Below are 15,478 nucleotides of genomic sequence, written 5' to 3'. Positions count from 1 at the left end.
CTCTGCTCTTGTCGGTTCAAACTTTGTCTCTTTTCTTTCAGCGTGCCGGCTGTCCATCCATAGAAAATGTGAAGTGAAGGTAAGACATCTTTTACACATTATTATTAATTAGTTATTACTCAATATCATACTCGTGCACACCCCCATTCATACTGAAAGACACACATTTCAACATACTGCTCAGATAAAACTTGACCTTGATCATTGGTGTATTTTTTTCCATTGTTATTGAAAAGAGACAAACGTCAAATGATTCATATATGACTGATGATGTAGATCGATGTGTGCAGATCGTCAACAGCACCGCACGAAAAAAATGAAGCCCTCTCATTCAATTCAATGAGGACACTGCACTGGCATAGTGGGGTTGCAGATGCAGAAGGATCCAACCCAAAAAATGCAGATTCGTTGAGCGAAAACACTGAACCCGGATCAGATCAGGAGGGTGTGTTTATGGAAGATGATACAGAGTGAGGTATGTGCTGTGAGTATGAAGCAGCGCAGCTCGAGACGACTGCTTGAACTGGCTCACAGGCACCATGTGATGCCATCTGGCAACGCACTGTATTAACAATTAAGTACTTGCACAGTCTTGGTAGATTTCTATGAAACTTGAATGGCATAAGATTCAGTCCAATTAAGTTTCTGGCCAATGAAAATGTCTTGCATCTACTACAGTATGCACAACGGATGAATTCAGGCATGCAGTTGCTCGTCAAAGTTGTAAAATCCAGACATTTTATAATTCACATCTAATTGCAAAACGCTCATTGCTTGTGTCCTGAGCTGCAGGATGTTTGAAAGAACAATCCTGAAAACAGAAGAGCAAGTAAAACCATGTGGTGCGTCGCCTCTGCTTCCTCGCATCGAATCACATCTTCCACAGTTATTCCTCGTCACAGTCACCCTCGTCACATTCGATCCCAATCTGCAGTGGAGAAGGGAAGAATGCATGGGAAGAGTAAATGAAAAGGAAGGAAGGGAGGAATGAATGACGAAGAGAAGGGAGGGAAAGGGCGGAGGGGAAGAGCTTAACAAGGCTATTCTTAGTGGTTTTAGTTGTGACTGGTGGGGAGAAATGTTGAAATGTCTCTCTACTCTTTTCCTGTCCTCTGCAGTCTGCCCTGATTCTTACCGCCTCTCCCTTTCCCCAAAAACATCCCCAAAACCATCGCTCAACCCAAATATTACTGTAGGAACAAAAGCTGTCTGTTCCCAAAACATCCAAGGAAAAATCTCCCAAATACCTCTAAAACCAGCCAAAGCCATTTGTGGTGGCAATTGGGGGAATAATCAGGACAGCCAGAGTCATGAGTCATTCATTCTGGTGGTGACAGACATTGGACAGGAAATGTTTTGAAGGAGGGTAAGTAAGAGGTGTGTGTGTGTGTGTGTGTGTGTGTGTGTGTGTGTGTGTGTGTGTGTGTGTGAGAGAGAGAGCGAGAGAGAGAGAAGGGGGGGGGGGGGGAGAGGCGATGGTAACAAGAACTGATGGTGTTGAGGAAGGAAATGTTTTGAATTTGGTTGATGTGGTTCAAAATGAGAGTTCTGGCACAGTTTCCCTAATCCGTATTTGCTAATGTGCTAATCCCTAAATAGGTTTACTTGGAGCCAAACATTTGTATCGGCTTTATCCAGTGAAATGACCCTTGAATAAAAAAATCAACACGGCACAGTATGGCGTTGGCACGCTCATTGTTTCAGGCTGTGAAAGTGCGGAAAAGTAAACTCTTTTCTTTACAAACGCGGGTGTGGATATAGGCAGACGCAGACGCTTTCTTCAGCTGACTCCACGCTGACCTTGAACAGTAAATGTGTCACGAAGCACAATGAGGTCGTCGCCAGCGGTTTCCAGTTTGCCAGACATGGGGTAACTTCTGCACTGCATTGATTTCATTTTATGCGTTTATTGTTTCAGGCCGCCGCAACTTCCCATTTGATGCCGTATAGTAACCAGAACACTAAAAGAGAGTTGTTTGAATGCTTTAATGGTAGCGTTATTACATTTTATGCAGTATCTCTGTGTTTTTATGGTATTTTAATGGGGCCCATTCTGATTTTAATGAGTGTGTGATGAAGGTAGATGCTCCTAACGTATGATGTGAGACAGTATATCTCTAATTTGTTTATACAACGTGTCTGCACTACACTCAGTTTCACTTATATTTTTGGCTTGTGTACATGATTAAGTCATTTTATTGCAATTCAGAATGGACAAAGGTGGGGTTTTAATAGTTTGAAGTAATCATATATACATTTACCTCATGGTCATGTATTGTTTATGAGAGTATTGCAGTTTGAATAACCTTAGTTAGAGTTTACATTTCATTTCATTACACTCATAACATGGTAAGGGTGAATACTTGATTCTGGTTGGCTGCAGGGTGGCTGTTAAGACGTGCTAATATACATTTACTATGTAGAAAGGAAGTTTTTTTATAAACCAGAGAATGAGACCTGGTCTTTGGTGCTGGGTGGTTTGGCGTCTGGTCCGGCTGGTTAATGTCTAGATCATTTCAGGTTGGAAGTGCATGTGTGAAAGGGGCTTTATCGGCATCCAGAAATATCCTGTATGGATGAGACGGTATATCACCCTACTACATATTCTAATAACACAGCTACCTTTTCATTTGCTCAATTACTTTGAGGACATAAATGTCTTGTGACCGCGTGCTCCAAACTGAGGTTGTGGAAAGTCCCTGATGCAGATATACAGTCAATGTGATTGTAAGTGAATCTAACTTATTCCACCTTTGAGTCTATAAAACGTTTTTTTGACAACATCCCTGTAATCTTGTTGTCAGTGGGACAATTTGTGATAGATTGAATTATTTAAGCTTATGAAAACGTCTTTGCGGAACATCCAAAAGACACATGTCCACTAATGTGCCTTGATGAAGAACGGCTAATCGTCTTTGGCGAATCTTCATTTTGTGTTTTCCTTCCCTGCAAACCGCAGCCATCTCTGTGTGAACGGCTGTTATTGGAGCCCTGAGGACGTTCTAGGTCGGCGACAGTTGCATTTTCGTCCCGCGGTGTATAGGAAGCAGACTTGGTGACCTCAGTGTAGTTGTTATGGTTGTCCTTTGTGAGGTGGAGGCCTGTCGGGACATGGGGGTGCTGTGGTTGGTTTAGTTCTCGAAATCTGGCCGGACACATAAGTTGTGGGTTGGAGACAGATGCTCTCTGTTGGTTTCTCATACCTGACTCAAGCTGTGGTGGATTCTCTGGGGTGTGTTAAGTCTTTATACTGTTTTATTGGTTAACTCATACGAGTAGATCAACACACCCCATTGCCTGGATTCATAGATCGATTTTGGCAGCATTGCAAAAAAAAAAATGCAAACAGATCCGCCCAATATTTCAGGGGTATGCGTGTGTGCAAGTATGCGCGTTTTCTTGCATTGACTGGATGGCGCAGCGTCTGTAAGCTCTCTGTTCTCTCTCACCCTCCATGGAAACAAGCCCTCATTATTCCTTATGATTTATCCCTGCCCTGTTGGAGGAGCCTCCTGGAATGCTTCTGCAGTGGTTTGTGTTGTTCGACGGGCTGGCGGGTTGGAAGACACAGGCGAGGTTTGGCAGGGGAAAGTAGAGCCGGAGAGGAATGATGGGAAGGGGTTGGATAAGACGAGGGAGTGTGCAAGAAGTTTGAATATTCCTCGTGTAAACAACAATGCTGGAGGGTGCTTTTTGCTTTCCTTGACTGACTTTATAAAATGCTGTTTACATGTTTGTGTTTTTAACAAAGTACAATGTGGTCCTGACTGACATGCCATGTGTCTTGTTGCTGCAATTCTACCTCAGCCGCAAGACAAATTTGTTTGGAGAAGTTTAGAGTAGGACTGTAAAACAGGGTAGATGCAAGTTAAGGGGAATTTGACGTTGCAGTTCAGGTATTTCTGTTTTGTCTGGCATTTAACGTTCAAGTTTTAGGATAAAAGCATTGGAAATGCCATAAAACAAAAGATCTCACATGAACTCTGGACAATGAATCAGGCTCAGACATTGAAATACTTGGTTTGCACAAGGGGTGGCGTCTAGGTAGAGTGGGCAGAACATGACGTGATTTCAAAGTTAAGCATATCTAGAGCATTCATACTACAGAAAGAGGCCATGACCAGTTGTACTCTGCTCTAATAATAACAGTGAAGGTCAGAAGGAAAAGCACAGACCACGCTGGGAATCGCTGACATTTAACCCAGGTTCTATCTGCCACCAGGCTGCCACCGCACTCAGTGTTTTCAACACGTTTTTGTTCAGCGGGTAAATTTAAATATCTCACGACTTGTTTACTTATCGCCGCTGTCAGCTGGAGCCGAACAAAGTGCTCCCGCAATCAGGCTTTTCCACTTCCTGTAGTTGTAGATGTTCACAGATCCTGGAGCAGCACCAGGGGTGAAACAGTAGGACGGGGAAGTGAGTCACGCTCGCAGTCCAGGAATAAAATAACAGAGGGTATGAGACACATGGTAAACCGAAGGAGTGTGTTCCTGTTGACACATTTAAACTTCACAGTCCATCATGGAGAGAGCACATTTTGAGATCTTTTATGCATCCTTCATAGTAATATTTCCTTTTTTTCACCAAATGTGGGTTGTTGTTTTTTTAAGCATTAATTATTAACAGTTTACAATTACAAAAATTGAGAAATGTGCTGTGTTAATACCCAGCTTAACAGGTTTCTTCCAAACCTTAAGTTCAAAAAGTACATCCCTGTCTTAACGCTGTTAAGGTCTTGAAGCCGGTTTAGAAACCCGGTCTGATGCTGAATTTCTATTTTTAGCACATTCAATAGTTCCTTTGTCATGCAAACGTAAATCCAGAGGATATTATTGCTGTGAGGAGACTCAGATGGTCCCGTTTCATCTCTAGTCACCCAAAATCCCTCTCTGTCGAGCCCAGCTCACTCGCTTACAGCTTTCATAACATGAGCAACGATGTGTGAGAAACAGCTAAGCGTTCTGGAAGAGAGAAGGATGCTTTGTCCGACGAAATACAAATATGAAACTCTCTCTAGGCTCTGAACCTTTAACCGCACACTTTGATCACTGTGATCTAATTACTTTAAATGCCATATAATACTAATTTTAAGCTTCATATTTGCATTTGGGCTCTAATTAATCCCACTTTAACAATATGGGACCTTGTTTGTCTTTTAGCCATGCACAGTCCAAACTCGACTAAGCTTGACTTCAGCTGAGCACGGCCTCCTCTAGTGCAAAATTTCGAGGTCAAGTGTTTAGTCGTGTTTAAATCCTGCCTTCCTAACATTTTAATCCACGTCCTCACATGTGTGGATGTGTGAAAGCCTTTAATTAGAGCTCGGGCAAATGACATGCTCTAAAATCTGCAACCCTGAAGTACTTTAATATTTCAGGAGGCACGGGCACAACCGCGTTTTACCCCCTACTGTAAAAGACTATTTATGTAACTGAGCATATGTGTTTCAACAAGACTCTTGATTGATCGTTAGACAGAGAATTATTTGTGAAAGAATACACGAATCAAAAGGCTAAAGTCGCTTTTGCTGTTTGTCCCTGAATAGACCTCCATGCCTCCTTATTGGTGGTATTTTAGGCTTGATTCTTCTAAGATTCTCCCCCTTTTTATCTGTTTTATCTCCCAAAGTGCACGGAGCAAGACCAAAAACACAGCGAGACGTGCATAGAAGCAGGGATGAGGAGCGTTCAAGAATGTTGGCATGGAAAAGAGAGTAACTATCCAAGCATGAAAGTGAAAAAGGTAGAACAAGAGAGAGCGAGGGAGGAAGGGTGAGGGAGAGAGAAAATGATGAGACACACACGTGCACACGCTCACACACACACACATTCACGGGAGCCAAGCCTCCTCATTCCTCAGCAGCCCCTTCACAGAGGCAAGTCTGTTTCCCCGGCGCAAGCACGTCACATCAAAGAGCCATCACGGCACGTCTCCATAGCGATGCCCTTCAGCGGTATAGACGCAGCGCGGTAGTCGGGAGATAGAGCTGGCAGACAAACTGTACGGGCGGCCTAATAACCGGGTGCTAGCAGATGACTGATGGACCAATTTACCTCAGTCCTCATCTGGAGGTCAAGAGCTGCGTTACCCCAGTGTTTAAAACCCAACGGGACGCTGGCAGACATTTTTCCTCCCAAGTGTTTTAGAAAATTGGGATTTTGGGTTAGCCTGTCTGTTGACCTAAGGTTTTTGCTCTGAAGTAAATGTGCATGCACCTGCTCCCAGCCTTTCCGGGGTTTCCGCATCTGCGCTCTTGGCGTCTCTGCACCGTCAATGCAGTCGGGGAATGACGGTAGCGGCACTTTCTATAGTATAGTTGTGATGTCACAAAGCAGTTTTCTCAGTGTGATACTATCATACAATATATACAAGCCAAAATAAAATGTAAGTACTCACTAAAATAAAATACAGCAAAGTAAAAGTGAAATAGATAAATTTGAATTGCCATCTTTTGGGGGCAAACAAGAACTTTCTCTCTCCGTCCCATTCTACCTCGCACTTTCTCTGTCAAGCATGTGTCAACAGCTACAGAGAGGGTTGTGAGGAAAAGGAGGGAGGGCAGAGAGAGAGAGAGAGAGAGCGAGAGAGAGAGAGGTAGACAGACAGACAGAGTTGGTTAGCAGAGGGAGGGATACAGAGGGATACAGTTACTGTCTGCCCCCGGACGGCTTTTGCTCTCTCGTTTTAGGTACCGGAATCATAAGGAGCCCCAAGCCACTTTCTTGGCCTTATATAGCGTGTTTCAAAATTTCTTGGCAGTTGACGGGAGGAACCAGAGCCAGCAGTACAAAGAGTGTATCCTGGTCCAGTCCAGAGGCTGCACAGACATCCACATGCTCACACACATATACACAGAATCGAGTTCAGTAGCTCTCTGGCACGCGTTTGGGATTACTGCTGTTGTTTTGAGCGAGAGGGGCGGAGGAGGAGGAGGAGGAGGAGGAGGAAAGTGTCTGTATTTGGTACTCCCTCTCTTGCTCTTTTTCTCTCCTGGAGGGGGGTCAGAAGGCAGGGAGAATGCAGAGGTAGCAACAAGACAGAGGGGGAAACAGCGTGAGAAAAAAGTGTCTTCAGTGTGCAGGTAAGACATCTGGAAGAGCAGATTTTCAGATGCGTGGACTTTTTTGCAGTGTATTCCATCCGTAGTTTGTATGTTTTCTGAATCTCTGCGTTCTTTCGTGGCTTTAAAATGGTCTTCAGAAAGCAGCATTTTGAGTCTGGAGTGCATAAAAACACTGTTGGTGCATGAGTTTGTCACAACAACAGAGAGGGAGTTTGGGATGTGTTTTCAAATTGCTTGAAATGTAGACTAGTCTGCCACACACTCATGGGAAAGTTGCTCCCATGGGAACAGGACAGACAGAGTTCATGTGAGTTGCTGTTCGAGGCTCTGGAGCCTTTCGTGACCCGACGAGAAGTGATTTGTGGCTGCAGAGTCGGAGAGAGACTCGGAGCAAGTGGACAACACAGCAGGCAAACACGTGTTTTCTCTCTCAGCGTAACCCGCATCTGCTCCGGCATTACAGGAGATAAAGTAGAGCAGCTGGTCGAGTAGAATGTTTGCAGGAAACGTCTTTATTTTTCTTTTCTTTGGTGCTGTCTTTGCCTCCCCTTCACTTTGTCTCACACTTTTTCTTTCTGACACCTTTGAGAGAGGATGGAGACGGATGATGGCAATCACTCACCTTTGACCTTGAGCTAACACACGGATGGCAGTTAAACACGAATGGTCAAGAGGTCACGAGACTTGGAGGTCCTGTCTCCCACTTAAGAGTCAAAACAACAGGGAGGAATGCAGTTGCATTACGGTGCCAACACTTGTTTTGGACTACGACACATTTTTCAGGAGCCCTTTTTGAATTTCATTTGAGGACATTACATAACCCTGAATCTGATGCTCCTGCCCTGGCATCACACTTTTCATATTGGTCATACGCCTCGAGGGAAAGTGCTCGACTTCTTTCTCTACCTTGCCTAGAAACCGTCTTAAAGAGTCGAAAGAGCCCTAACTCACGTCTCTCTTGTGTCTCATAACATAAAGATGTTCTCTGAGAGTGATGCTTATAGGACGGTTGCTTTCCCTGTAGATCTATCCCTCTTGAACTATTTGTCTCTTCCATCCGTCTCCCCCATCCTTTAATAACATGCCTAACTTCCCTCAGTGCAGTTCATCTTTTGACACATCAGAGGAGTGAAGCCTTGGCAGCTTCAAGAGATACGTTGAGATACCGTAAATCCCAGAAAATCATCTTCAAAGTAGATAACTTTGAACTCCTATTGCCAAATAGAAATTCCTCTCTCATGTTTGTTTTCCGATTCCACGCATCACATTTCTTGTTTCAAATTGAATTAACTGAGTTTCTCTTATTCAGTTTGCTTCACAAGAAGAGCACACACACAGAAAGTGTGGCTGGTAAACTGTGAAAACTAGATCCTCCAGCTGCGTCAGCTCCAAAGTATGTGCTGGGAAGTGTTATAAAAGCAGTAGTGACCAGGGAGGATGGCATTTAACATGCAACCACACAAGAGGCCGAGGCTGACTTAGTAGAGGCTCGACCTGCACACTAACTTATTTCTGTCAATAAGTGAAAGGCTGGCAAACTGTTTTCAGATGCATGAAAAGTGCGAATTATGCATAAATGAAGGCTTTCACAAATTCTTTTTAACCTCTTGTGTTCTAGAAAGACTACATATTATTGCACTTTCCTACGTGTGAACCATTGATTGTGGCTTGGAGTTGCTTCTTTATTCGCACTTCACTGTGCAGTTAATGGTGGAATGAGAGAGAGCATCCTGCAGCCACTCCTAATTAACCAGGAACTGGTAGGCATACGCTGTCCGGAAGAGACCCATCAGCACCGTCCAACATTGGCTCCATTGAGTAATGTTGAAAACACGCTTGTTTCTAACTTCCGTAGAAGGCTGGCCTTTGAAGTGTGACAAAATTGCACGTTTTATTGCAAACTTTGCTAAACTTTTAGTTTTAAATGTCCCATATTGTAATCAGTGACATTTCCATGTATTCTTTGATTATAAATCAGGTCAAAGTGCTATATAAATACTGTGAAAGTATCAAAACGCTCAATCTACAGAGAAATGCACACAGCCTGTATTCAGAAAATGTGACTTTAATCAGGATGTCTGTACAGTTGTGATGTCACAGCTATACTATATATATATATATATAGGTAGAAAGTGCTGATACAGTGTTGTAACAGTCATTCCCTGGCTTTAATGATGTTGCAGAGACACAGAGAGTGCAGATGCAGAAGACCCAGAAATACTGACCAATCAGAGCAGACTGGGCTTTTCAGGAGGGGGTCTTAAAGAGACAGGCGCTAAAACGATGCACTTCAGAACGAGAGTGAATACAAGTGCATTCAGACAGACTGTATGAGAAATAATGTGTTTTTTGAACTTTAAAGCATGAAAACATGTTCTAGTCGAAACCCAAAATACAATAATGAAACTTTATAAGAGATGTGGGACCTTTAAACCTGTGCCGAATGTTAGACCTCTCTCACAATTGAAATGACTAATATTTATGATATGCGGTCCTTCCCCTCTTGCTTAAAAGTCCTAGGCGGGCTTTAAGATTTTGAGGTTTTCAACCTGCATCCAAAGTGAGCCACAATTGCACATCTGATATTCATCATTTCCTTGTTTAATGGGGTATTTTGCAGTCTGTATTTCGCAGTGATTTGGTTGTAACCGTACAAGGGATGAAGCATCCAAACCAGAGCCCGCTCACCGCTCACTGCGGCTTGACCATGACCAAATAGCTGCTTCCTCAGTGATCCATGGTGTTTGGCCTCTTTCGCGTCCACTTGATTAAGTTCCTTTGGACCTCAAACCCGACATCGGCATGTCGGTTTCGAGGTGAAATAATGTCAGTTCCCTTTTTGGACACAAATCTGAGCTCACTGGCAATCAAAATATTTGAAATAAGAAGGAAGTCCACTATGATGAATCCCATTGTAAATAACCCTGTGTATGTTGTGGTATATTTTGTCTGAACCATTTAGGGTGAAGCAAATGCTGGTCCGCCAATTTTTATGCTTATTTATGGCGTGCTAACCATGTGGTAGAGATTTTGTTCTCATGTGAAAGATTTAGATGGTGGATTCTTCACAAGAAGACGTGTTGCTCGGTAGATTTTGCAGAGAAAGCTTTCAAACAGCAAGAGCAGTCGTGGTCTTGTCATTTGTTTGACCATCACAAGGTGGTTTGAACGCTTTGGGAAGACCTTGTTTGTGCTGTGCGGGTGTTGATGGATGCCCGTGGAAACAGCTGGTGGGCACTGTGTTCTACTTTACAAAAACAATTATTTAGACTTTCTATATAAACACCAGCCCTTTTCCATCCTGTTTGTGCCTCTGAAATAGCAACTGGACCTTCATGGACCAGCCCCGACTGAAAAGCATGTTTTTTTTAAATGTTTGGTTCCAAATTTAGATATCCACCAAATAGCTTAGACCCTTGACAAAATAACATGTTTACAGAGTGAGTTCTCGTTTAAATGATATTGGATCATTGACTCTCTTATAAATGAGCATTTCAGTGGGAAAACTTTCCCACGCTGTATTCTCCCCGGGTCGTTTATCTTGCCATTATTTTACTACAATTTGAATCTTTTAAAGTTGTACATCAGATATTCTTTGCTGACGACATCACTCAATACTGTCTGCGCACTCTTGCCAGCGACACACTGCCACCCAGTCGAACATGGCGAGTTACACACTTGAGATTATGTCAAAATGTCAAAGCAGGAAAGGAACACACTCTTCCCCATCACAGCACTTGGCGGATTTATTAGCCTTCCAAGTTAAACAGAAACCCAGCCGATGTATAAATCCCCCCAAAGGGGCTGTTTGAGCTTCAGTCCTTATTTGGCCCCCGTTTGGAAAGTGAAGAATTTACTTTCTCAGGCAAACTGCCATCAGCGCGGCAGTGGCTCTTGTGTGGGCAGGAGGAGTGCTTGAGGAATTTTGAGTGTGGTTGGACCAATGGCAGGCTTATTTATCGGAGCAAATGAGATGATTTATGCACAGTGGCAAACATGCTTTCTCCCATCAGCTATGCTAAAGTAGATCAGCTACTTCACTTCTTTAAACTTTTCAAAAAAATGGATGTAATTGGTATCACATGCAAGATATAAAAGAATGTGTGTATCTCATCTGCAAAAAATGTATTTTCTTACCTTTTGTATCTGTCAAAAAGCACAAAACAAAAAAAGCACTGACATAGCAAGCCTACTGCCCTTGTTTGACAAAGCGCAAACAAAGAAAACAAAGGTTGCAGAGCAAGCCAGTCTCATTCTTCCACGGTTATCTGAGGATGCCTGTTCCAGCCTGTTTGAAGTTTGTGAGAGTGAAGAGAAAATAGTTAATCACTATCCCGCTTGAGGTGCAGCACATTTACTTATTATACGATGATTCAACTCAGTGGACCAGGCTGGAGAGTCCTGCTTTGATATGCTGCACTCTCCATTTCCATATCAACCCACTTGAGTACTCGAGCAGCACTTTTGCTGAAATCATTAAAGCTCTTGCTGATCCACGTTCTTATTGTGAAGGGGGAGATCATGACAGAGGAGGGAAGCTCCGTGAAGCTGTCGAGACTCACCTGAGACATTTGACCTTTGCTGCGGGTAATTCAACAACGTCCCACCTCAGCTCACCTCTGTTTGCCCCCTAATGAGGCCTCTTGGCTGGATTGAAATTGCAGAGGGGCCCCCCGGTGGCTCACTCGACTCCTTGTTCTAGTTCAGCGGCTTTTCCAGACACCCCTTGTGATTCGATGAGATTATAAGCTCCCTGTTTTAAAGGCCTAAACTCACTCTGACTCTGGTTGTTGGAGAGTTCTCTTTGTGGTCTGCTGGTCACTTGACTAGGGAAACTCATCCAGAGGCCAAAGAAAAGGTCAACCTTCAACATTCATCACTTCAAAGAAAAGAAAACGGATAAAGACATTTCACTGGAAGACTACCAACGAGGCTGGGTTCTGGATTATTTTAAAGACAAACCATTACAGGCGGATGAAATTCAGGTGTTAGCATGGCCCGATGCTGAAGCGTGTGCCAGGGCCTCTTGGAGATTCCTACACTTTCATCCGTCTGAGCTGTTATAAAAACCACGTGAAGCCTGTATTAGTCTGGTTTCTAGCTGCACCCTCCATATATGGATGAAGTCAGGGTAGCTTTTGTTCTCTGGCGTTGTTGCATGGCGATGTGATGAGGATTTAAGCGTGCGCTGAGACATGGTCTTTGAAGGAATGTAAGATTGTGTGATAATGAAGTCTGTCTATTCTCTCTGCTGCTCCAGCTGCTCATGACTGATTCACTAAATATGTTGACAATATTTGCACATCACGTCTGCTCATTAAAAACCAATAGTCTGTTTTCTCTGGATGTAAACATACAGTAGCAACTGAAACTCCCAAGTCATCAGTATAACCTTCTGACCTTTGGATCAATACTGGAGGGAGTCATCATCAGGACATTTGCAGGAGTACAGTGCACCAGAACCAGCACCTGCTGTCAGCTGTAAATAAAGGCAGATGCTCTTGCTACGAGGCCTCGGGGCCAGTGGGAACGCCAATACTGATATATGAATGTCAGCTGCGCCCCCAGGTAGTGAAGGGACTGTAAAGAGCAAGCATGAGCCGACTCGCTTCTGGCTTCTGGTACAAGCAGATGCATCTCTTCTTGTGTTGGCCTCTGAAAAGCACCAGTTGGTTATTATTAGTAATGAGCTGCGTGTGACCCTACAGTTGAATCAACAACTCTTCAAACATATAACTCTGCATTGTAGCATTGATTAAGGTAGGATTTATTGCAAGAGTGTTGTATTAGACTGCATTTTGGCTAGGTGTTTAAACTGGAGTTTATTCTTTTCATGTTCCTGCGTGTTTTCTTCTCATTGGATACTTACTATACTTATATTTCCCTTCCCAGGAAGCACCTGCAGCTGCATCAGTTGTAACTCATTCACTTTATTAACCCGCAGATTCAAAATGATGACCCCCCAAGTTGTGTTTCTCAAAAAGAACGGCTACTCTCACATGTATTCGCATGCACAAACAAGTACAAGGTCCAACTGATGTCGGTCTTTTATTGAATACTGAAAGCCACATGGATTTGTTCTGTAAAATCTTTTTTTCCTGTACATTCCCTTCAAGGGGATTTCTCACTGAGGGCTTCAAATGGAGGGTTCTGATATTTTGAAGTGAGCCTTGTTCAGTTAGTTAGTTTGTATTATTATGTGGATTTGGTGTTTAACATACTTAGGAACTAACAAAACTAACAGATTGAGACAGCAGTAGAGCAGTCACTACCATGTCCTGTGAAGTAAAATGACTGTTTTTGGGGGTCTCTAAAAGAAAACATTTGAACTATCCCTTTGAGGGCCAAATAATGCAAAATATAAACTATGTTGTACCACTTTAAATGACCTCAGCGAGGTCAGCTCCTTCATGTTTTTAATGGAGCACCTATCAGCACCGACTGGTGGACCGATGCCATCACAGTGCATATCAGCATGCACTGGGTGGGATCTGTTCTGCTGCGATGTTATCCAACTACCGTATTCTGATACGCTTGATGATAGCATTACAAAGTCAATGGGTCTTTTGTTTTCCCAGAGCAAACTAATTACAGCAGCTTCCTTCCTGCCTGTTTCTGTTGTCTTCTGATAGCGCGCTCTCATCTCACCGCTCGTAAACATCCGGCAACTCACAACGCGCTGCAACACTGGCCCTCGATTAAACATGCACACGTATGAATCCATGCACTGTAGGTTTGTGCGCACACTAAAGTAAATAGAGTCAGGTGGAAGTGCTCAGCTTGAAAGGGAGGAACTGTTTGTGCATCTTAATCAGTGATTTGTTATGCGCAAAGTAATGCAGACTATCAGGAGCCTTGTCTGTCATGGATACTTTGAGCAAACTGTGCTGAGTACCTACTATTTAAAGATGCCATACATGTAGCATTGCAACTTCAGGAAATCAATACTGCTCTAATTTTGAGGTGATAGTATTATTAGGAGACAAGTGACACTGTTGCTGGGAGGTCTGGCAACAGGTACTGGCCCTCCACTCTGCATTTTATAGTACTGGTGTGCCACCCAGTTGTATTTGTTGTGAAATTGTTGTGTTACAGACAAAAGCATGTTGCACTGCACAGAGCGAGGACAGGTGGTAATACAAAAAGCCACTTTATGTTTTTTTATCAGTGAGCAGTAATCCAAGAGGAACACCTGCGACTCCTTATCACCTGATAATGGGGACCACAATGGAAATAGGATATCATTGAACTGTATCGTATCATTTGAAATGTTATTAGATCGGGGGAAACCTATTAAGTAATGGCCTAGTAAATGCAGTGTATATTCATGCAGAATAAGACATTAATAAGTGCTTTAACATGACTAATCGTGAAGCTAATGTTTTTTAAAATGCATGCTAATACGTAACTAGTTTATGCTGCATATGTGTATCTTGATATAAAGTTTTGGCAGATATTGTTTATGTCAGGCCTGGGCAGGAATGAGGACTCAGATGCGAAGGTGAACAGGTTATGCAGGCTTTTATTCTGAAACCTCAGCTCGCAAAAAGCTGAAAACCAAACTTCAAAAAACAAAGCTGACAAAAATGCATTCAAAATCAAATTCACTCTTCTTCAGAGGAAAAGCAGAAAACAAGAGCGTGTTGATACTCAGACTCAAAGGCTGTGGAACCGGCTGGATGTTTTCGATATGACGGACGAAACACTCTGGCAACGAGACAGGGGAAGACACAGACTATATACACATGGGGGGGGGGGGGGGGTCACAGGTGAAAACAATCATGGATCAGGGGGGGACGTCAGACCAGTGACACAAGAGGAAGGGCAAGTGACCTGAAACGAGAGGAGAGTTACTTTTCAAAATAAAACATGAAATTCACAAGACAGAAAACCCAGAGAGAGGACAGACCTCACCACGGTGTGACAGCTTATGTGAACTCTTTTAAAGACAATTCATTTCAATTCAATTCAATTTTATTTGTAGTGCCAAATCATAACAAGAGTTATCTCAGGACACTTTACAGAGTAGGTAAAGACCACACTCTATGACTTATTTATGATTTACAGAGACCCAACAATTCCCCCGTAGAGTACGGTGGAGACGAAAACCTTCACTATAACAGACAGGAACGTCAGACAGACCCAGCTCTGTGGAGGACGGACATCTGTCTGCACCGGAGAGAGGAAGAGAAGGAGAGAGAGAGAGAAAAGACGGACAGATGGACAGAGAGACAAAGACAGAGACAGACACACTTCCAGTAACTATAATAATATCTATAGTAATGTGAATATGACTCATATATTATGGCGGTTAATACAGCAGAATAGTAGAAACAAGAACAGCTAAGGTGATAGATTATAATAGACAATAGATAAAATACAATATGCAACATCAGAAGGTGGATAAGGAAG

General features: G+C 43.1%; 1 protein-coding gene across 8 annotated transcripts in view; it reads left to right on the top strand.

Moving 5' to 3' along the window:
- The window catches only part of tns1a (tensin 1a), an 86,669-nt gene that overhangs the window by 25,926 nt on the left and 45,265 nt on the right, over positions 1–15,478 (top strand). For all 8 annotated transcript variants that reach the window (XM_083937887.1, XM_083937885.1, XM_083937888.1 and 5 more), the window contains exon 3: positions 42–79. In XM_083937887.1, coding sequence (XP_083794013.1) covers positions 42–79 — 38 coding nt within the window. The remainder of the gene's footprint in view (positions 1–41; positions 80–15,478) is intronic.

The sequence above is a fragment of the Echiichthys vipera genome (genome assembly GCF_963691815.1).
Source record: "Echiichthys vipera genome assembly, chromosome: 23".
NCBI lineage: Eukaryota > Metazoa > Chordata > Actinopteri > Perciformes > Trachinidae > Echiichthys > Echiichthys vipera.
Note: the sequence above shows the minus strand (reverse complement) of the source record. Positions and strands in the feature narration are given on the sequence as shown.